The 25039-nt window shown below is 37.4% G+C and overlaps 1 protein-coding gene across 5 annotated transcripts in view; it reads left to right on the forward strand.

The window, feature by feature from the left end:
- Positions 1–24759, forward strand: part of LOC114660684 (receptor-type tyrosine-protein phosphatase H-like) — a 125658-nt gene extending 100899 nt beyond the window's left edge. For 3 of the 5 annotated variants that reach the window (XM_051933866.1, XM_051933868.1, XM_051933867.1), the window contains exons 14-18: positions 3467–3601; positions 5302–5424; positions 11586–11746; positions 16774–16909; positions 23580–24758. In XM_051933866.1, coding sequence (XP_051789826.1) covers positions 3467–3601; positions 5302–5424; positions 11586–11746; positions 16774–16909; positions 23580–23729 — 705 coding nt within the window. In that variant the 3' untranslated portion in view covers positions 23730–24758. Of the gene's footprint in view, positions 1–3466; positions 3602–5301; positions 5425–11585; positions 11747–16773; positions 16910–23579 lie in introns of all 5 variants that reach the window. The other 2 variants (XM_028813540.2, XM_051933869.1) reach the window with 2 other exon arrangements.
- The last annotated feature ends 280 nt before the right edge of the window (positions 24760–25039 follow it).

The raw sequence follows: 25039 nt of genomic DNA on the forward strand, positions 1-25039 counted from the left end.
TCTCATGTACCTTTCCTTTAGCACCTTCAATAATAATCAGTTATTTCTTTATTACCTAAAATGAAAATGATGTGCAAGTAGATAGCCATTTCTCCCCTAGCTAAATGTATGTGTCCCAGTCAGTGTAATGTGGCCTTTTGTTTTCCTTGCTTACAGTTTTATAGTCCTTTGCTAACAAGGAGAAGTCCCACTTTGGCTACAAGGACACCCAGATAAAACTCCATCCAGCACACCCTGCCATTACTGCAACCCTGACTCTTTGATTACTTTTTGATAAAGAATGCCTCATTGGGGTTTAACAGGCCCTGTTTAATCGACAACCCCCCAGCCTTGGATCTCTGAGTAGACAAGAAAAAAAATTCCCAAAAACCTTGCAGGAAAAAACAGAAGAAATCTTTTGAAGGGCAGTTTAAGGAGAGTTTCCCCTTCCAGGACTTGCAATGGGTGCCAAAAAAATGGGTTAAAGTACAAGATAGCAGACAGAATGCAATTCGTCCTCTTCTCAGAGAATGATGACCAACAACATGTATCACTTAGATGTCTGTAAAGGGATGGGTCAATAGGTCTTTCAAAAGAAGACTAGTTGATTTTGGTAATCACCCTGGTCTTCAGCCCACAATCCCAGGAGGACAGGTTGGCATACCCTAAAAAGACCTCAGGGTGCAGATTCCAGGATAGCTTGAGAGAATAAAGACAGAATGTGTTAGCAACATTTGAGATGATCATTCATTCGATAATGTTATTATTTCTGAGTGCAATAGTTATTTCCGGGAAGAAAGATAGCAACCTAGGTCAGAGGGCTTTCTGAAACTTCAGTACCTCTCCGCCACTGCAAAGAATGTAACAACAGAAAGATGACAGTGCCAATCTCCCAGCTGGCCAAATTTTTCTATGGCCCAGTTCCTAAATTTCTTTACATATCGATGTGTTAGAAGGGTCTGACAAACAATTATCTCAGGCAAAGTGACATGGAATATTTAAGTGCACATTATATAAAATTAATGTGTTTTTAACCTAGATTTAAATATTGACACAGTGTCTGAGCCTAAGACATTTATGGGAAGGCATTTCCAGAGCTGGAAGGCTCTTGAGCAGAAGGCCCTGCTGAGTTTTTACTTATTCTTAGTAGTACAAGAAGACCAGAATCTTGAGAGAGAAGCTGTCACTGTGGACAGTATTTAAACAGTAGGTCACATAAACATTCTGGGGCAAGTCCTTTTACTGCTTTATAGGTTAGAAGCAAGATTACATCATCAATACGAAATGTGACAGGTAATCAGAGAATGTGATCAGATTTTTTAGTTGCAGTGAGTACTCTGGCTGCTACATTTTGAACTAACTGAAGTTTATTAATACAGTAGATGTTGCAGAGGATCCCATAAGTAGTGCACTACAGTTGTCTGTTCTAGAAGTTCTAAATGCATGCACAAGTTTTCTATATCCTGCACAACCAGCATCCAATTTCATTTTTGTAAAGTTATGTACATGGAAAAATGCTGTCTTACAGACATTACTTATGTGAGCGTTGTAGAATCTATCAGTGCTGATAATGACATCTCAATCTTGCTATAACACATGGTGTGGTTGAAAAACCATTTATACAGACTGAAAATATACACAGTCTTTTCCTCACAGCTTTATGGCCTACCAGCAATATTTCTGTGTTAGAATTTAACATCAGAATGACCCTTCACAATTAACAAACTCAATGTTGAAAAAGCTTTGGAAGCCCACAAGCTACCAGAATGATGCTTGTATGTATCTCATACATTATGAAATGTAATGATTTTCTTGCAATTTTGTGCCACTTTCAACAACTAATTGGGCACTATACATTAGATTAAGATTACATGGTGTGTGCCTAGCTTTGCTGTCTCTGATTGTGAAAATCAGCATACTCTAGTGTTTAGTGTTCTGAATTCCATCATGTGGAAGGAATATTGCTCCTGCTCATAATGTGTTTCTCATGTGTTCCTACCTGTAGCTCTGCCAGAGCATCTGTGACAATATAAGGCCAGTATGCGCTCTGGCAGAGCCTTTTCTTAAATTGGTTTGTTGGCATGTATCCTCACTGCCAAATATGCCTGGTTGTCTGTTATACATCCTTACTGGACCTATTTCTAGCCCTTTGCCATACTTAACTGCCTGCAAGGGCCTTGTATGCACTGATCAGCCACATCATTAAAGCCACCTGCCTAATATTATGTAGCTCACTTTTGCACTATCAAAACAGATCTGACCCACTGAGGCATGGACTCCAAAGGACCTATGAAAGTGTTCTGTGTTATCTGGCACCAAGGCATTAGCAGCAGGCCCTTTAAGTCCTATAAGTTGTGAGTTGGGACCTTCAGGGATCGGACTTGTTTTTCCAGTACATCCGACAGATGCTTGATCAGACTGAGATCTGGGAAATTTGGAGGCCAAGTCAACACCTTGAACTCTTTGTTATGGTCTTCAAACCATTCCTGAACAATTTTCACGGTGTGGCAGGGTACATTTTCCTGCTGAAAGAGGCCACATCCATTAAGGAATATTGTTTCCATGAAGGGTATAAGTGGTGTGCAACAATGTTTAGGTAGATGGTACATTTCAAACTAACATCCACATGAATGTCAGGACCCAAGGATTCCTAGGAGAACATTGTCTCTACATCCACCAGCTTTGCCTTTTTCCCATAGTGCATCCTGTTGCCATCTCCTCCCAAGGTGAACATAGCACACGTGCATGACATGTTGTACATTATCTAATAGAAAACATGATTCATCAGTCTAGGCCCCTTTTTTCTATCCCTCCATCCTCCATGGTCCAGTTCTGATGCTCACATTTCCATTGTTGGCACTTTTGGTAGTGGACAGGGGTTAGCATGGGCAGTCTATGGCACTGCAGCTCCAAACACAGCAAGCACAGATGAACTGTGTGTTCTGACACCTTTCTCTCATGACCAGCACCAAGTGTTTCAGCAGTTTTATGCTACAGTAGCTCTTCTTTGGGATTGGAACAGATGGGCAAGCCTTCGCTCCTCACACACAACAATGAGCTTTGGGCACCCATGACCTTGTCACAGGTACTCTAGTTGTAATTCCTTGGACTACTTGTGGTAAGTACTACCCATTACATACTGGAAACAACCCACAGGACCTGCCATTTTGGAGATGCTCTTACCCAGTTGTCTAGCCATCACAATTTGAACCTTATCAAAGTCTCTAAGATCCTTACAAATGCCCATTTTTCATGCTTCCAACACTTCAACTTTAAGAACTGACTGTTGCCTTGCTGCCTAATGTATCTCACCCCTTGACAGGTGCCATTGTAATAATAAACTCAATGCTATTTGCTTCACCAGTCAGGGTTTTAATATTGTGTCTTATTGGTGTATAAGGCTGCCAGTTCCACTTCAAAACAAACATCCACAACACAGGCATGAGAAAGTAAATTTTCGAAATTGTGATTCCTTTTCTTGTCACAGGGCTACTATTCCAGCAAGGAATTCATTGCTGCTCAGGGGCCTCTGCCAAACACAGTAGCCGACTTCTGGCAAATGATATGGGAGCAAAATGTGCAAGCAGTCGTCATGGTGACAAACTGTCAGGAAGGAAACAAGGTAAATATAGATAGAAATTTGACTCATATCTTTACAGTATTCACATTTTGTAATTTCGTTTTACACAAATGCATAACAGATTGGTGTGCCTATTGTTTAAGGGTTCAATGTTCAGTTTAGTGTAGAGTTTCAATGTGTTGTGCTGTCTGTGGGTGTTCCTCCAGGGGTCCCAACTTAGAATGGTTAGAATAGAAAGGTCCCAGGCCCTTAGAATGAATAAGAAACCTGTATCAGTAGTGTAAAATTGCAAAATAACAAAATGGATCGAAGTTCAAAGTGTAAAATTCTGGCCCTTTTCTCATCATTCGCTTAACATTTAATTTCCGTTTTTAACGGCCACTTCCATTTTCTTTCTAATGTGTAGTTTGTGTTTTTTGTTAATTAGTTCTATGTGTTTTTTTTTTTTTATTAATTTGTTTCGTGTTAATTTGTTTTTTTGTGTTTTTTGGTAATTTGCAGTTTGTGTTTTTCTGTTAATGTTTAGTTTGTCTGTGTCTGTGTGTGTTTCTTTTTTTGTGCTTTGCCCTTCAGGGCCACAGCTACAGAGCATAAATGAATATAAATAAATAAATCTAAGTAATTATTTGGTGTTAACTTACTTATATATTCTATGCATGTCAGTTTGAGAAACACAACTTTGCCTGTCTCTCAGTTTCAGCTTCTCAGTGTGTAAACTCTACGTGTTCTCTAGTGAGCTGACAATGCTTTTGCTTATTCAAAAATACAAATTGCAACTCCAATAGTATCTAAGTAGAATGTATTTTTCCTGATGATCAGGGGTTCCACATTTTTATTTTCTTTGTAGTTAGCATAAACATTGATTTTCTTTTCTTCTCTCTCTTGCCATTGGCCGTAATTTAAAATAGTCATCCATCCTTATAACCATTAGTAAACATAACCAATCCAGTTCAATGTTGTAGGGATGTGAACAAATCCCATCCCGGCAGGACTGAGTGCAAAGCAGAAGCCAGTCCTGGACAGGGTGCCATTCATCACGGGGCCACACATATTCACCTCTACTCACCTACTCTCAAATTTAGAGTGACAACAAAAACAATTTATTTTTTGTAGGGCCCAAAATCATGCAAAGAATGCTTCAATGTGCTGTAAAAGGCCCCGTTTTTTGACAGCCCCCCAAACAAATAATTCTCTTCACAGAGGATTCTAACATTGCCACCTTAGAAATACAATACAATAGTACAAACTACAAGGCAAAATGCAAGAATAGGTTATAAAACTCACTAAATATAGAACTATCACATATGAGGATACTGATTTGTTCAAATACATCAAAAACAAAGTAGAAACTAATTAACATAAATGAAAAACAACAATATCTGCCAATCAGCTAATTGTCCAACCACAGCCAGATTTTACAAAAAAGTCAGACAAGCCAGACATAATCAGAGTCATGGAGTGCCACGTGAGGATACCGAGAAAGAAACAGAATAGATGAGGTTTAGTAAGACATTATAAATATCAAGAGACCTACTCATCTAACCTGAATGTATTTGTGATATTTAAGGAAGAGCCATGCAGACACTAAGAAAAAGCATGCATTAATCATTCATTTATCCATTCATTTCCTATCCCACATATTTTAATTATGGGTCAGGGTATCAATGAATTACAAATAAAAAAAACAAAACTGCCACTCACATAATCAAGACCATGTTCTAATGGTTGTTGCTTCTTTTTAGGTGAAGTGTGAGCAATACTGGCCTGAAGATTGTAAACCATGTGTCTATGAGGACATTTTAGTGACTACTGTATCAGACAAGGAGATGGAGGAGTGGACTCTGCGAGAATTTCATGTGAAACATGTGAGTAGGCCTGGACAATAGTGATCATGAAAACATTCTGGAAGCATTTGTGACAAATTTTGAACGGACAGTGTGGCCTAGTGGCTAAGGCGCATCATTGCATTGGGAAGAACTACGCTTCAAAGTCACTTCATATTTCAGAACTTCACATTATTGAAAAGGAAAATGATTCTGCTATATGCTTAATATTTCTTAATTAAATGTAAGTAGTAACAGTATTAGTACTTGTAGTATTGTCTTGCGCAGAATACAGAAAAATTATTACTTGAACATCCAACAAAAACAAGTTTTAAGTTTCTGCTATATTGGGTATAAAAAGAAAATGATTACAAGACTCCATTGGATGGTCATTGACTTTTAAAGGTAAAATATTTGAGTAAAACTTTAGTTTAAATACTGCAAAAATGCATCTTTAATTCTTATGTGACAAGACCTTAAAAATACTTCTTTTGGTATTCATAACACTTACAAAGTATCGGCTATTCATACAAGTGCAGTGTGGCCTACTAAAAGAACTTCACTTTGGAATGGTCAGAGGTGGCTTAAGTGAGATATGTCTTTTGATATTGCATACATCAATATAAGACTAATGAACCCTTCATATTCATAACTAATTTTACCAAAATATCAAATGCCACACCACACAAAGATGAATAATCACTTTACTGATGCTTTGTAAGTGTTAGGAACACCCAATGAATTCTTTGTTAAGGTCTTGTTATGTAACAGTAAATGAGTAATAAATTCATTTTTTCAGTGCCTAAACTAAAGTGCTACCCAAATAATTTACCTTTTGCAGTATCTAAATTAAACTATTGGCAATATTTAGAATCCAAACAATTCGGCAGTATTTGCTGTCTTGATCTGTCCTCATCACCTGTCCAAACTACCCAAACCTAGTGAACTTTTGATTTGTATTTCACTTTTGATGTTAGGCTGCTAAATCAGTACAATGTAAGTTTAGTACTAGAACTTCTTCATTCTTTAATGTCATTCATCCTTTTTCAAAAAACCTGACTTTCCTTTCTAAGACTGCAGACCTCAAGTCAACCCTTTCTGTGAAGTTTGCAAAGCAGGAACTGACCTTGAATGGGGCAGCCAACAGTCTAGTGTGGCAAGGAGAACTAACAGAGTGGCTTTGGAACGTGCAAAGAAAGCTCACTTTGCCAAGAATGCACCCCTGTTAGTAACTGACATGGGTCCAAGCAGTGCTGAAGACTTGAATCAAGTGACTTGAACTTGAGTGGATTTGAGTCACACTCTCTATGACTTGTGACTTGACTTGATCAAAATGGAAAGATTTGTGACTTGACTTGAACTTGATGGTTAATGACCTGAAACTTGAATTGACTTGCAGGAGGATGACTTGAGATAAAACAAACAAACAACTCGGCTCCCTTTTTCTCCTTGGTAGTTCCTGAACTTTCTGTGGGATGCAACACTTTCAGAGCAATCAATAAGTTTTCATGTTTCATGCACTTGGAGCAGTGCATTGGCCAGTAGGGATGGCTGAGATACATAACCTGTGTGATAGACAAACATCTATCATGATTAAACATCAGCAATCTAACGTGCAGCAAAGTATTTTAATGCAAACACTTACAATACGGGTATCAAATAGTAAAGAACATTATGGCTGAGCCAAAAATAATAGCCTGTGGATTTTTAAATTTTAAAGTAGAAGACAAACACCGAATCACCTTTTGTAAAACGTGTGTAACTACAATTACTGATGGGATGATGCATCTTTCAATTTCGTGAGGCATTACAAAAGGCAGCATATAATGTGGTAAGCTAATATTCTCTCACTTCTAAAATGAACAACATGGCGTCAGGGAAACACATAACCATATGTTTCAGTAAAGGTTGTACAGTGTGCTTCAACTTTAATAGCATCTTCTTTCTTTCACTACTTATTGAAATATTCTTCAAAAATGTTTTGTGAAATGTGCTATTATTTTCAATAACTGAAAAATAGGGCATTTTTAATTTTATGAAAAAACATTTTAGTTTACCAGAGACTGTGTTGTGGTTTCTATGGTATTTCAGCACATGCATAGAAGTATGAAAAGGTCCTTAAATTTAATAGTTTTACTCTCTAATGAACCAACCCAACATTCTGAATAGTGCCAGTCTACAGGATTTTGCTCACTCATGTGCACTGCAGGCCTTAGGACTCACAATTAAACAAAATATCTACAGATAGTGTGACTTTAGATGCTGCTGTCATGACAAGTAATAATGACTATGCTACCACTATAGTATATTATCTTTAGTCAACATTCATTTTTGCTGTATACAATGCTTAATATAATAAGACCATAACTGACAGACATTTATTAATTGAGTTGCAAAGTGTAGAAAAACTATGCTACATTTGTTATTTGTTTAAATATGGTTGGCTTTTTTCTAATTCATTATCTGTGAAGAATATCTGAAGACCAAGATGGTAACCCTTTGCAGCCGAGCATCTCTCAGTTTATTGAAACAAGTACTGTTAAACTTTATAATTCCAACCACCCTCAACAAAAGCTCATCGCCAATGTAATATTATCTTAATTGTTTGCAACATACCCCTCTCAAAAATTGAACATAGCTTTTGTCACTTCTTGGTAGCAAGTATACACCATTCTCCAGAAAACTATCACTTCTAAAATAGAAAACTTGGTTGCAGAGAAACAGGCAAAACTCAAAAAAAACAATTATAGCAAGTTGAACATCTCTCTATAACTATGGATATATGGTCTGATCGGAAGATAAGAAGTTATCTTGAAGTCACTGCCAATGGAGGAAGAAACCCTTGAGCTGAGGTCCAGTCTGCTGTCATGCAAATGGTTTGAAGGAACACACACAGGTGATCGTGTATGTGAACAGTTTGAAGTTATTTGCAGTAATTATAGGATCAAACACAAGATTGATATTGACCCAACATGAGACGTGAAGCTTCTGGCACTAAATTACAGACTTGACGCTTGACTTGAGTTGACCTAAAGGACTTGAGACTTATTGGGACTCGCCTCTTATTACTTGAGACTTTGCTTTACACTTGAGGTTTAAGACTTGAGACTTGCTTGCAGTTTTGTGATATTTAAGGCATTTGTAGATTTATAGTTTGTTTTTTTTAATTTTGCTGAAGAGTGATTTATGATCACAAATAAAACAGAGTAACAGTGTTACTACATTTGGACAGTTGGAGTGCAGACAGGACAGGTATCGTGCTCACTTATTTAGTTTAATTTAGTAATAAGGACAGTATGGAAAGCTTATCCTGTTGCTTTGAAAAAACACAATTTACAGCCCTACATCATAACCAATTAGCTACATGGACTAACAATTTAAAGATTGTGATAAAGTAAATGTTTAGAAGATCAAAATTTTAAAATTATCTTTTGAAGGGCTAAAAATCCATAAATAAAAATAAATGTTATGGATACAAATGTAAAAATGACACAGAAAAGAAAGGGTTGACCTGTACTTTTTTGAGTTGAATAACATGGCCACAGCCAATACAGAAAAGCAGTCTCCTTGAGCTGACATTTTCTCTGCTATCTGTGTAGCTATCTGCTATCTGCTTTCTAAAAATTATGATTTGATAAAAAACACTTGTGTTGCCCTCTTTTGTAATTTCTCTCAAAGATCAAAGATCTCTAAATGTGAATGCCAAGGAGCTGTTGACATCCTAAAGAAAGTATAATAAATTTAATCTTTGAAAAGAAGATAAGCACTAGTTTTTAAGCAGATAATCCTTCTGTCCATTTTCTGACGCTATTACAGAGTGTGGAATACTGCAGCCTGCCTCAGATACATTAGAGGTGGTTTAATCAACAAAAGGAAGTTGATCGAGTGACAGAGTGTCGGAGAAACTCGAAGGCTCAAGTTCACAAAGTCGCACAGTGCCCGAAATAAAAAAGAAATCACATATCAAAAGGCGAGTCGTAGCCCACCGTCTGAGTGTCATATGAAAGCTTATTAGGGTACAGACAAAAAAAATAGGCACACAGTGGGAAAAAAGCACGAAATGTCAACTTTAATCTCGAAATTTCCACTTTAATCATGTAGTTTATTTTGCCATTAAAGTAGAACATCATAAACTTCATCTTAAAATCGTTTAATTTACTAGTTTCTCAAATCCCATTGTAACTAAAGTGGCACATTAAATGCTTTGTTCTGTATTTGATCTTCTATGTGCTCTACATGTGTGAATCACTACCTGCTTCTTAAACGGGCTTTCTCTTTCTCCGACAGGACACATAATCCATTACATTCGTGATATTACAGCTCTCTGAATAATTAAAATACTGAGATGTATACGTGATATCTTTTTCATGATGATAGGAATGAAAGCGTGTTATTAAACATGGGAACACGGTGGCGCAGTGCTTGTTCATGTCTCACGCAAGAGGCTTGCTGCGCCATGCGCGACCTTCGATGAAATAATTTATTACAGAAGTACTGTCTCTTTCAAACGTAGGCTACTAACCTCCAATTCCTGTCCTTACTTTTCTTTCTCCAAAAACCCAATCGCCACACAATCAGCTATATAGACGTGAAGCCATCTGTAAGCTTAAAATGCCGATTCTTCAAAACTTTTAAGGAACATTGAAATATCTTCGTAGTACATGTTTAATTATTCTATCCGTCTATCCTTCCAGTGTCGCGTCAGCACTAGCAAGAATACAACGCAATGCAGGAACAATCCCTGAACTAGCTAGCGCTGCGGCACTATGTCCTCACATGTTTAATTATTAACAGTAAAGATTATTTAAATGAAGTTAAAGTTTTATCTGTATAATATAATCAACATATTTTGCTGCATTTCATCTCAAAAATGATATCGTCATCATATGTAAATACGCGCTTCATAAAGTGGCGCAGGTTGTGCAATATTATAACTGTAGTGCAAGTTTACAGTGAGGTAATTGTACTTATAAGTACAAACAGTTCTACAAGGAGCACTTGATGGACTGATTGAGTGCATTTATAGTTCTTGGGATGAAACTCTAAACCGCGAAGTCCGTACAGGGAAGTCTCTGAAGCGTTTTGCCGTGGCTCAGGCAGCGTCTGCTTCATGCTGTGTACCGATAATTCTCTTTCCGATCAGCTGCTGCTGTGATTCCCCACTCAGATACAGTAATATAAATACTCCGAGTGGTGCAGTGAGAGTAATATGGAAAAAGATGATCCGCTGTGGCAACCCTTAACGGGAGCAGCTGAAAGAAGAACAAGATGCAGTGAGCGTAACAACGCTAAAGCAGTTATGGTATTTGGAATACTATGGCTATTCCCTGGACCATTATATTGCTGCAGGTTAATTACAATCAGATGCATTACACTAATAAACAATATGCAGTTAGTTTCAGTGTATTTATAAAGACACGTCAGGAATGTGGATCTAAGAAAGGAAGGGTGATCACACAGGAACAGTAGCACTGCTTTGACGCTGGGTGCCGCCAGTCTGCAAAACCGAGCGGAGAAATTGCGTACGCCATGGTATGAGGTACCGTGGAAATGTGCGTGGCTTTATGCCAAGTTTAGGTTTTATCATCGCAATTTGGGCGTGGAAACGTTCGTACGCAACATTTCTGTGCGTACGCACCGTTTATACATGAGGCCCCAGAAGAAGTTCATGGAGATGAACATATGCTGTTTTTTTGGGCTAAACATGCACAGATATGACAACATGCCTGTTGCTCAAAGTGTTTCAGGTCTATCACTGTAGGTCTGAATGGTTTCTCAGTTTATACGGATAAATGAAATGTAATAATTAAATACAATTCTCTGCTTTTCCTATGTTTGTCCCAGTGCCTTCTAGATTCAAATTTGAATAACTTAGTTTTACTTTCATGAAATATATTGTTTTTATGTTAAAAATTAAAAGCAAGTTAATGGACCTTAATATTCCATAACAATGTATTGCTGAATATTTGTTTAAAAGTACAGATAAATTTAAAAAATGGATTCATTCACACAAATAGGAGGGATAACCTAATGCCTGACTGTCTAATTTTCTTATGTGATCCTCAGCACCTCAATATTTCTGATGTTTCTGAAAGCATGAATTTCCTTCTTATTGGTTTAAATGCCCTTGGAAAGAATTCTTGTACTTGCAGAGGTGATATTTGCTCACTTCCTTTTGTTTCTCAACATCTATTTTATCCCAGGTTAAGACTCTTGAATCCCGCATCATCAAACATTTCCACTTCACTGCCTGGCCTGACCACGGCGTTCCCGACAAAACTCAGAGCCTGATTGCCTTCAGGGAGCTTGTCCGCTCCTTTATGAATCAGTTGACTAGGAACGCACCGGTGGTTGTCCACTGCAGGTACTGCATAAAGAGTGTTAACCTTAATGGGGAAGTAGCAAGCAAGATTCTTTCTTCTGCATTGTTCTGTTTCACAATAAATCATAGTGCAGTAGTTGTCTTATCTGGCTTCACCAATTAAGATGGAAGAGTGAATTTGTGCTGAGTTCTTAATTTATTCTGCTGCTCCAATTTCCATCTTTCTTATTGAATTGTAACTGTGGAGGCTGTCTCAATCACTTTTGCTGGCTTATTTCTCTGATCACTAAAATTAGAATCTCAAGTGACTGTAGCAGTCTATTTGAATAACATTTTAATAATAACTGCTCTCCATATAGGTAGCTTTCAATTGTTTGTTTGGCTGTCATACATTATGCTTCCTGTAAATGTTTTTCCATTAAGATGTATTAATTTTGTCTAACAATTGTGTGTTCTATTGTAATACTACTGGCCACCAAAGTTAAATTTTTTATTATTAAATGGTAATACTACCCTGATGTACCAATATATATAGTTTATAGTAGTGGATACTTGAGAAAGGATATTTGTTTCCCTTTATTTTTCTATTTCAAGGGAATTAAACTCTTTAACTTTCTGTAAAGCTTTCTTGTCAACTGAAGTGTCTTAGCCTTTTTCCACTTTCTTAATAAATAGTATGCTGTGGCATTTTGTTATTAGATAAAGTAAATTAACTCTCCCCCCTGTTGTCCTTACTACCTACAATAATTTGAAATTAATAACCTGCTTTAACTTTCTAGTACAAGTAACTCTTTCAGTGGTGTCACTGAATTTAAATGACAAATAGAACTTGTCTTCAATTTCATATGACTCCAGTTCCTGCTGGCAGGTTAATCTATTTCATTCTTCATCACTTATCAAAGTAATAATTTGTAATTATTCATGCATTTATTCCTGAGGTTCCAGTCATAGTAACATGTCGCTGTTTGCCATAATGTTCTGGCCTTGATTGAATAGCACTTACATACGGATCTGGAAGGAAAAAATTTACATGGGCATAATTTTTTAAAATAAATTTATTAATCCAAATGAAATTCATCAATAAATTAAATAGTGCTGAGTAATGCAATGTGATCTCTCTTTTCTTTGTCTTGGAATGCCATCTTTAAGAATGTCACTCCTCCCAGAAGAAATTCATCTCTCAACCCATATTTTCTATCTGTTGCCTCTTTTAAAATTCTCTCTATTTCTCTCAGTCCAGTCATGCAGAGATTCTTCTCTCAAGGTTACCATCATTGCCAAACTGGATCTGGTCTCTCACTAGAAAAGCCCCTTTTCTTTTTCTGTTGCCACTTGGAAATCCTTCTATAACTTGAATCTTCTTGACCTCTTGGCATAGAGGATTGATGGGAGCATTTGGCCCCAACCTAAGGGGATTCCTTCTAGTTACTAAGTCTGAGGGTGGCTAGGAGTTCATCCTTCTTGTCTTCTTTTCCTTTTCGTTATGGCTGATGACCACTCTCCTTATTGACTAATGAGGCTCCATTTAGTCATTTTCTTCATTTGTGTATATTATTATTCCACACAAGATTCATTTGGTGGTTTTGGGAGGTTGGGTATTTTTTAACTTCACACATCCTGTTTCTTTATGTATTTAATTTATTCTCTTTAATACAATTTGCTTAAAAAATTTTGTTAGTAAGAAGATGAGTAATAGAATAATTGGCCTGGTCTAACTGGAACTAGAAGGGCACCATTGTCAGTATTGCCTTCTTTCACTCTAAATATGCATTTGGTATCTTAACTGAGTGTTTAATTAGAGAAATATTTTAGAAAACAGTTTTCTCTGTGTTGTTCTTTCTCTATCCTTTCTTCATTTCCAGGGTAGCTCTCTTGTCTTTTAACGTGAAGTAAGTGTGTCTGGTAGTGCCATTATTTGAAATCAATTAAGCATACTATTGTTTCCTAGTTTGTCTCTTTACTATGTTAATACAAACGTTTTTGCCATAATGATTTTTTTTTTAATTTAGTTAGTATGAGTAAGTGTTTCTGCCTTTAATTGAGAAAAAGTTACATAATATAACATTGTTAACCTAGTTTAGGGATGATGGGTCCAGAACCTAAACAAGGAACGTCAGGTACCATTTGTTGTGGGTTTCTTTTTATATAATCACTACAGTCATCCTGCAATTGTTCCAATAGGCTTCTTTTCTTACAGCAAATCTACAGGAGGACAGCAAGGAAACTAATGCTCATCAGGAAGTACAATGCATAGAATGTAGCAATGACATACTGTATAAGGGATGCGGGCAGTGGCTTAGCTAGGGGTGGACGAAGGTGGCAGTCTGCTCCAAGCGGCACATTTTTGGGGACAGCATTATTGACCAAAAGGCTCAGTACAATTTATGTGTAAGCAGCAGGGTTTGGAAAAATATCAATCATGAATAAAAAAAGTAAAATTCTCTGATTTTTATCCACAAATGCTACAAAAATAATTTTCAGACTGTTCTTCTGCGATGGCATCAAACACAGCAGTTGAAATTTATGAGGCAATAACAAAAATAAATATAAACATTACAACGATAGTAATTTCTAGGAAGATAAACAACTAATTTACAATTTATAATTTCATTTCATTATCAATCCGAATGCGTTCTTGCGCTGCGCAGAAAACATCCCCACTTATCACTTGTACACTACACTGGTTCTGGTTTTTGCAGCATAATTATATTAAATTAATAATTAGAATACAGCTTATCAGTGAGTCTATATATGTGAAAAATTATTTGCTGTTTTACTATATATGAATACATCTATACAAAATTTATCTTAATTTTTCTCTATACATCATTTTAATAGTGATCTATTTAAATAGATTAACATATTAGATATGTTGGAGGGTGGCAAATTGAAGCACCTCCCAGCCCCGAGCAGCATGAACTCTAGCTACACCACTGGATGCGGGTAATTGGGATATCACAAACAGAAGAAAATGTTTCATGTTTTGTTTTCATGACAAGATGGAAAGATGCTTGTGTTATCTCACCAATTTTGATGCTGTTGATCAAAGAATCCTTCATCATCATTTACATCTGTTAATATTCACTATCTGAAAGCAATAAAGTGAGAAAACTCCATCTGAAACAATTGAATTAATTTGACTAAAACCTTCTTGTATTGAAATCATATCATATCATATCGTATCGTATCATATAAAACTAAGTAAAAGCAACAATCAATATAATTAACAAGAGTAATACATTCTGTACCACTTTCCTTTCTCCACACTGTTCTGTGTTATAGATTTAATGTTAAATTGATAAATCTGCCATTTTTGCCTCATTCAGTAACCTCTTATTATAAAATGAAAACATGTTTTCATAAATGTTTGCATATCTATTAAAAATCAAAAGCTGAACTCTCTCATTTATATAAGTATTCAGACCCTTTGCTGTTCCAGTTTGCTTTAATTATCCCTAAGCTGTGTCTACAACTTGACTGGAGCCCACCTGTGGCAAACTAAATTGACTGGACATCATTTAGAAACACACATACCAGCGCATATAAGGTACTACAATTCACACTGCATGTCAGAGCAAAAACCAAAGCCTTGACGGTGGTCAGGGCAAGATACCAAAACTATTTTTAAAGCCTTGAGTATTCCCATGGCACTGTCACCTCAGTTACTGTAAAAATGGAAGACGTTTAGAACCACTAGGACTATTCCTAGAGTTGGCTGTCCTGCCAAAATGAGTAACCAGACAAGAAGGGCTTTGGCCCGGAGGCCCCAGTGGTCATTTTAACAGAAATTCAGAAGTCTTCAGCTGAGATGTCAGAACCTGTTGGAAGGATGACTATCTTAGCAGTGTTACTTACATCAATCAGATGTTTATGGTAGAGTGGCTAAGCTCCACTTGTAGCTTACCATACTGCATTTCTGATGAGACCAAAATTGAACTCTTTGGGAAAACTCCAAGGAATACGTCTGGTGATGACCAGGTACTGCTTATGACCTGCCTAATACCAGCCATAGGGCAATGCAACCAGTTTTCTGTTTGTAAAGGATCAGTATCCCAACCAGTATTATACAGTACATATTTTGATGATTGGAAGGAGAAACAATACTCTATAGCTGTATTTCAATCTTAAATATAGATGAAAAGGAGGAAATTCATTAAAGGGAAGTCAAAACTCACAGAACAAAATGAGTCACTGTAAGTGAGAAATCTATAAACTATATGCTTCAGCACTTATCACTGTTAAAGTTCTTTCCAGAAAAGGAGCAAAATATTCTTTGTGATCCGTGCCTCAGACTCTTTATTGAAAAATGCCTGTTTTTTTCATAAAAGGTTTAAGGAAATCCATCAAATGAATGCCCTATAGCTCACTTCACCTTATAGAGTTACGGGATTCTGAGACACCTGTGTGTGCAAGGCAAGAATAACCCTGGATGGGACGCCAGTTTTAAAACACAGACAGACATAAAATATTTTAAAACTCACCCACACTGCATCAGTAGAAAGACTCTCAGTCTGAGTTGCAGTTGTCTATGTTAAAAATGTTGTGAAACATGTTATAGACTCAAAAGTGGCACCCATGTCACTTTCAAGTAAACTATCCTCTATATCTGAAGTACAAAAAATAATGTAAAGCAATCAACGCACATAATGGGGGGATACAAAGGAGAGAGCAGCATAAAGCATAAAAGATAACATGAATCCCACACCCCCAGGAGGCCTGCCAAGAAGAGCTGCAGCAGATCCAGTAATTTAATGGATTCCTTCAAAACCCTTTTTCATCCCGTCTGGGCATCTTTATGTCACTCAAACGTTGTTGTATTATTGTATTTCTTCAGATTTTGATGACCACATGGATAATAGCTCAGTAGGCTTTTTTGTCAGGTCCTGAAGTTGCATTAAGTATCTTAAATGAGGGTATCCATCCAGCTTGTTTCCTGTCTGCCTCCTCATCTTTTACCTTCTAGTTTTCCCAGCATCAGTGCCTTCTCTAATGTGTCTTCACATTGTGTTTGAAATGTTTTATCAGCAGATTGACTCCATTGATGGTGTTATTGCAATTCCTTTGTCTAGTGCTGGAGTTGGACGCACGGGTACCTTCATTGCCTTGGACTACCTCCTGCTTCAACTGAGCAATGAAATGGCTGTCAGTGTATATTCCTTTGTGCAAAGAATGAGGAAGAACAGACCACTCATGGTCCAAACTGAGGTGAGATTTTTTTGTTTGTTTTTAACATCTACAAATTAGCTATTTGGCTTACTTTTTTCCATTTTTCCAATTTTGATGCATTAGTTATTATTGAGTACCCATCCATCCATCCATCCATTTTCCAACCTGCTGAATCCGAACACAGGGTCACAGGGGTCTGCTGGAGCCAATCCCAGCCAACGCAGGACACAAGGCAGGAACCAATCCTGGGCAGGGTGCCAACCTACCGCAGGACACACACAAACACACCCACACATCAAGCACACACTAGGGCCAATTTAGAATCGCCAATCCATCTAACCTGCATGTCTTTTGATTGTGGGAGGAAACCGGAGCGCCTGGAGGAAACCCATGCAGACACGAGGAGAACATGCAAAAACCACGCAGGGAGGACCCGGGAAGTGAACCTATTGATTATACCCACCTCAGTAAATTCCTTCTTCATGCATTATATGTGCTAAGGACATTTAGCCATGTTAAATGTATAGCTTATATCTAAACACTTTCACACACACAATTTGATCCTAATAGAAAGCAAAAAAAATACTTACTCCAAGGGGCTTTGATGGTATAAAACAACTGAACCCATTCTTCGTAGTTAGAGCTAAGAGAGGAAATGACTGGCTCAGCATTCCACATGTAGAAGACTGAACCTTTAACCTTGTGCTGGACATCAGATCAACTCGTTTGTGTATTTATGGCATATTTCAATGGCCAATATAGAGTACTCTTAAAAATAACAGTTCTTTAAAGGCACTATATTGTTCTTTATTGGGTTGTGTGGTTTCTCATAGAACCATTTCTTGACAAAGCAGAATTTGATTTTGAGAAGGGTTCTTTGCACATGAAGTTGGTATTTCACAAATCTGTCACCATCTAGTCAAGGTAATTCAGTGTATGGAGCCTGTTACAGATCTAAATAAATAAAGATTCTTTCTGGAATCTTCATGTGGATGGGTCATTTGGGAACCAAGAATGGTTCTCCTATTGGCATTGCTATGAAGAACAGCTCTGGCCCAGTCCACCATAAATCATAGAACAAGGATTCTCAAACTCAGTCCTGGAGGTCCACTGTGGCTTCAGGTTTTTTCTTCAACCAGAATCATAATCAGTGACAACAACTGAGAACACTGATGCATTTAATTAGCTGTTTATTGTATCTTCTCTTTTGCTACATACAGAAATGCACAATAGTATGATTTTTACATTTATAAGACATTTAGAAATATTCCTGTTTTTGCTGTAGATTTAAATCTATAACTCTCTTTTGTTGATTTCATTATATTTTGCCCTTTCTCTGTGCAGTTTGCTCCCTTCATTGTATCCTAACAATGACAATTAAAAACGAGCAGAGCAGACACCCAGGCAAACAACACTGAATTATGAAAGGCTGCAACTACTTTAGCGTCAGACCAACTAATTAGTAAATAATGGATTGATTAAACAGTTAAAACACCTGGAAAAGTACAATGAAAATCCAGATGAAAATATTGTTGAAAAGAAAAAGACACATTACTTCAATATAACAGCTTAGTACATATTAATAATTTTAATAACTAATTAATAACATAGTTTTCTAATTTCTATATTGTTCCCAAAAACAGAATCAGGGAAATAACAGTTTGCTTAATTATCCCGGGAGTCCAATCAACAATAGAAGCTGGTTTGAACAAAAACCTGCAGCCACAGTGGGTCCCCAGGACCGAGTTTGAGAACCCCTGTCATAGACTGATTGGTCTAGCACTTAAACATAAGTACAGAGGTGTTCTGTAGTTGACATGAATTCAACAGAATGGCTCTGCGGTCCACAATCATTATGATGTCATTCAAGGTCTTCATTCTCCACACACCCATTTCAAGGTGTTGGTAACACGTACTAATAAAATACATTGCATTTTTCATTATAAAAGATGGCATGTACAACCAACACTATAATCTAATAAAGGAGAATTTAAATATAAAAAAAATATAGAAAATAAAAAAGACCTGTTGAAGTAGTACTAATCCCTTTGAGCCTATTGACTGTTAGGAAGATATAGTAGAGTTAGAGTTAATAGCTGAATGGGGGACCATGGGGTTCTCAAACACAGGTCCTTGGAGGCCAGTATGCCCTCTTTTTAGCTGTTAATGGGATTTGTTATTTTCTCAGTTTAATCCTGTTCTCATTTTTCTACCTTAATGAGCAAAGATTTAATTGACTCAAATGATATTAGTACTCTGATTTTTTTTTTATGTCTGTTACCACAATTATACAATTAGGTATGGGATTCCTAACAGCACTGCTTATGTTTTCATCTATTGGAATGAAAATTGCACCGCATTTTATTACTACATGCATTACAAAATACATTCCAGTAGATAGTGTACTATGAACAGAATACACACAACAGTGTAACTGCTGGACATACAGAAATTGTCTTATACTGCTAATCTGAAACTCCATAATCCAAAATACTCTAAAATCCAAAACCTTGTAAATGCCGAAATGATGGTACAAGTGGAAAATTCCACACCTGACCTTAGTCTGTCTTAGCCAGACATATGACACATACATAAACATATAACGTAAATGTGTGTCACGTGTGAGGAGAACACATTACACATGTTAAAAAACAAACATAACCTGGTGCAAGTGAAAAAGGCTTTTGTGCAACATCAGATTATATGTTGGAATTTGAAGACGTCACTGGACTAGTGGTAGAAGTGGATGATATGTTGTCGCAGATGCTGTGTATGCTCTCTGTTGTTTAGTTATGATGATGGTATCTGAGTCAATGTAAGGCTGAAAGAATTGGTAGCTACTGTATATTTATGAAAATATGTATTGAATATGTCACACCCCATCAAAAGGACTGCCATTAAGAGAGCAGATAAAAAAGGACCACGGGTGCTGTTGAAGATTCCAGTATGCGAAACAGCCGAATAAGTAAATGTGCCTAACGACACCAGTAGAGTCACAGCATCAACTTTCTGACTTCATGTCTAAATGAATAACTAAAGTAAGCTACCAGTGCTGTCTAATTGGAAATCCAAACATGTCTTGCCAAAATATAGTCACAGCATTTTAATACTCAGTATACAGTATAGATAGACCACAATGCTTATCTAAGCTCTGTTTGTTGTTGTAGTGTCATATAGTGATGCAAAAGTCAAAATGAGAGGAAGATTTTGTAGCAGACAGAGGCACTTTTCAAACATGTGGTGCCCAGTAGTTGCAGTAACCTACATGTGTGTATCTGTCTGTCTTTTCTGTTGCTGCACTCATTACAATGTACAAGTTCTTTATTAAGTTTTAGTTACTTTGTGCTACTGAGATCCTGAATGGATAACAGCTGTTTTAGCATTTTATTTTCTCACAGCGTCGCATCTTTTGCTCAGTTTCTTTTGCTCCCTCCCTGAAACCCCACCGGTGGTTTAAAACACATGGACTGCAGGAATTGAGGGTGGGTATTTTTGGAAGATATAAATATGAAAAACTAGGAGGCTCTGCCCCCTGCTTGCTTCGCTCACCAACCCCTGTGCAGGACCTACACACTAGTCATTTCCCGAATCTGCCGCTTGCAATGAATCGTACTGTGCTTTTGGATAAACACGAATATCAACTCTATCTTTGATATCTTCGTGTTTTGAAACTATTGTCAATGATAATTCGTCAAATGTTGATTTATTATATATACGAGCGTGATCTTTCGGATTCATATAGAAATAGTAAAGTGCGATACTTTTGGACGTATGGATTTGTATCCATTATTGGCTGTAGAATCTATATATATAATTCACTAAGCCGCCGACAATTAGCCACCCATGGAAAGCACGCAAGTAGCTACCTATGGAAAGCACGCAAGACAGCCACGCCCACCAACTCTAAGACCATTGCATACGACGAAAACTCGCAGAGCCACGCCCACCAACTCGGACGCAGCAACTCACAAAACACGACGTCATTGGATACGATGACAACTCGCCGAGCCACGCCCACCACCTCGGACGCAGAACCTCACAACACAGGGCGTCATTCACGTTCGTCTCTGCTAGACTCCACATGCACCTCTGAGCCACGTTGACTTTTCATTATTCTTTTCGGTTATGACGCACGCACCACCATCGCAAACTGTTTTACACGCCATGGTCTTAGAGTTGGTGGGCGGGTCTCCCTGAGTTGCTCTTGCGAGCGGGCACATGACCAGGCGGTGTGTATGCTTTGAGAACGAGGGTGGATGCGGCAGGACCATTTAAGAAGAAGCATGTTTGTCGCGGATGTGAATCGCTGAATGAGCGTGCGACGGCGGTCCTCCAATTGTCAGTCACGGACAATTGTATGTTTCCCTCTCAAAACACAATGAAGGAAGCAGTCTTTAAAAACCAATAAGCCCTGTGCCTCTGTTTCATTAGTGTCTCACCTGCTTCACCGATGCAGGTCCTGCAACAATCGAGACGCTTTCTCAGCAGCTGACATTCTACACAAGCTGTGTGTGTGTGTGAGTGGGTAGGTGTTAGTTAATTAGTTACTCGAAGGATTTCAAGATTTAATATGCACAAGTGGTAACACTGCAAAAGCAGCCCAAACCAGAAAAGACGGCTGGCAAAAAGTGGCCGACAAATTAAACGCGTGTGCATTGTACTTACTGAAAGCAGCGTTACGGATTTTGCAAATGTTCAATTTTTTCCCTCCTTTTAGACAACTGTGTCTTTCCGGAAGTGTTCAGCCATCAATAAATAATTATATGGCGTATGCCTGCAGGAACACGTGCAGCGAGCGAGAGAGAGTGAGCAACACACACACACACATACACGCGCACGCACGAGAGAGAGAGCGCTGGACACATAAGAATAATAATACTTCGTTACATTGATATAGCGGTGTTCTCAGTATTCAAAGCACTATCCACACAGGGAGGAACCGGGAACCAAACCCACAATCTTCCACAGTCTCCTTACTGCAAAGCAGCAGCACTACTACTGCACCACAAGGCAGTTAAAGAATGCGCCGGGCTCGATTTTATTTTCACTTCTGTTTACAGAGATTGGGTTGTAGATAGCATTGTTGCAATGTTACTTTTCTTGGTGGCTTATTACATTACGGATGTTTCACATGTTCATGGTTTCCCCTGTGCTTAAAAGACATTAAAAAAGTGTTTCTCAACTGTGACTCCAGAACCTCACAGTACGCAAGCTATATTAAGCGTCAACAACGAAGACCTGCTACACTTTAATCTACAAGTACTGACAACTGTGTCGTTCAGGAAGTGTTCACCCATCAATACATAATTATGCGGCGTATGCTACGGGTTGGCTAGTTTGTAATATTTCCGATCGTTTAAATCTTTCGATTCTATGTTACATCACTTCTCCGTGATCATTAATATAAACCTGACCAAATTGTGGTTTCTTTGAAATTAAACTTGTAGTAGCTTTAATTGTTGCAGGACCACAGATTCTCATAGCGTATGGTCCTGAATTGTGTAATTCTATGTTTTGAGCATTGAACGATGCAAACACGAACAGATTATTGTAGATTTGGATATTTTGCCTGTAGTGTTTGTGGATTTCACTTTCACCTAATAACAAATCTTTATTTCTCGCAGATACTCCTCTTCATTGGGGAGAAACAGTACTTTTCCCTGATGACAACATGAATTAGACGATCTGCAAATCTCCGACTTAAACTTTAAAGCCAAACAATATCTTCATACTTCTGTCATATCAGCTATGTCCATATATTCAATCTCTTTTTGCTGTTACGTTATTTCACTGAGTAATAATTTCCGTCTGTTAGTGCTAATGCAATCTTTACTATCAGTTTTCTGAGACTTTCAAATTTTAGTACTTTCATAATCTCTAACCTGCTCTGCATGTGTATCGCGCCAATGTTTTTGAACCTCTTTATGACATTCTACTTTGTCTTCTATTCTTTGTCTTTTCTTCTTCTACTGTTTGTCTTTTATTTCCACCCCCTTTTGGACCTGTTAGGTTTTCAATTCATCTCTTGTGTCACAGGACTTGAAATTATCTCTCTGAAAATGTCTTGTCTTGTCTCTCTGAAAAAATGTTTTTATATAATAGAGATATGTAAATATTCCAAAATCTGAAAATATAGGAAATCTGGAATTCTTCTGGTACCAGACTTTTATGGATTAAGGATGTTCCACCTGTATTATATAGATGGTATAAGTGATGTTCATAGTTCCATTATGATTTAGTAGTAGGATTCAACCTTGGATTACTTATTTCTGCTTGTATTGGCATGCAGCCTGCAATATTGTTTGCAACAAAAAAGTTCATTATAAAATTTGAAAATTTTACTCTCAAAAAATAGTGAAAGGCTTCATGTTTTTTTATTCAGTTTTTAATCACATCAGGTAGACTCACTGAGCTTCACAAACAGGCAAGTGGCAAAACAAGATTATCAGTTAGTAAATCACCAAAATGTAGTAAATGCAGTAATACAGAAAGCAAAGGAGGAAAGGAAAACTCCAGACCAACGCAGCAGGCAAAAGTAAATTGTTACTGTGCATTTTTTTTATTAATGTTTATTCTGCAAACATTAAAACTTAAAAAATTACAAGTATGTTAAACTAATATAGTATTTTTGTCAGAAAAAGTTTTTATATAAAGTCTTATTTAGCTTTCCTGTTTTGATTAAATTTCTATTTATTCCTTTTGCTTCCAGTCCCAGTACATCTTCCTGCACCAGTGCATGCTGGACACCATTAATGCCCTTGAAGCCAACTCAGAGCCTGTCTACGAGAATTCAGATTGTATCTATGCCAATGAGCTGGCATTAAAGGAAGTGAACAACTTTAACAGCATCCCCTCATAAAAGATCCATTGTAAGCCCTTTTTTTTTCTCTGCTCTGATCTGCCTTTAGTCAATCACTCCAGATCGAACCTGAAGGAAACTTTGCAAAGCTACTAGCAAGAAGCCTAAATCAAGCAGACTCATCCAGAGAAACTGCCTGTTTTAGTCTAATTTTGATTGCAACCAGTCTCATGTCATCAGAATTATGTCAGATGGTATTTTCTTGTTTTTTCTTGACACTTAACCCAGTCCCTCGCTTTGTGTCTATACCGAAGGTAGGAATTGTTAAATGGCATGATGGTAACTTGAAAAAAGCTACTCAGCTATTTATAACAGTTTGGCTTTGGTTAAATAAAGCTAGGCTGATGAATTCTCAAGTACTGTATAATATAAATAATATGATGGTCAAGAAAAAGCAATGTGGCTTTAAAGGCATTTAGTAAAACAAACATTCCTGTCATATTGAGGAATGTAGTGGCATCACCACTCTTTTCTAAAGAAGACAGACTTGTTGACTATATCGATGTCCTTTTAGCCCAGCAGACCTTACATAGTTTTGAAATCTGCCACAGGCATGCTTGAGGGCTTCAGGTGACTGACTTGCAGTGGGACCCACTCAGACCTGTACTTACGTATATCCGTCAATAAGGGAGAGCCACAGAGGGAGTCTCCATTTCTATTAACCCTTTGTCCGCTGGGCTGCATTTTACAATGCCTCTGTACTGCAGTCTGATGAAGACTTCAAAGAGTTTAATATCTTCCCTATAAAGTGAATGACTGGAAAGTTGTCAACAAGAAGATGATTTGTCCACCCGTTTTATATTTAACATTCATTGAGTTTTGAAGTGAAGAAATATTTATTTTTGTGTGATCTTTTACAGCAGAAGTGTACACTATAAAAATTAAGAATGATTATGAGTAACAATTCTCTGTATTTTTATGAAAAATTATTAAAATTATTACCGTGTTTGCACTTTATGAAAATGTAAAATAAAATATAATAAAGTAACAGCATTTTGTGTTTTAAACATCCAAGTTATTATATAGTAGAGGCTGATTTTATTTGCATCTCTCAGTTGATTTATTTGAGTATGACTGTGTTGAGTGTGCTCTGCTGTTATTGCCAGTGCTGTCCGAATAGTCTCTGACCCTCTAGGCCCTATATTCGAAAAGAATCTAGAAGAGAGATGAGTGTTTTGTTTAAATGTATTAAGCACACTTAATATTTATATATTGTGATGGATGGTGGGGACAGGGCAGGGTTATGGAATGGACAAAGGGAGTCATCCTCTTAAGAGTGCATTCTCCCCAGACACGCTGGGCCAGTATGT

The sequence above is a fragment of the Erpetoichthys calabaricus genome, chromosome 11, assembly GCF_900747795.2.
Source record: "Erpetoichthys calabaricus chromosome 11, fErpCal1.3, whole genome shotgun sequence".
Classification (NCBI taxonomy): domain Eukaryota; kingdom Metazoa; phylum Chordata; class Cladistia; order Polypteriformes; family Polypteridae; genus Erpetoichthys; species Erpetoichthys calabaricus.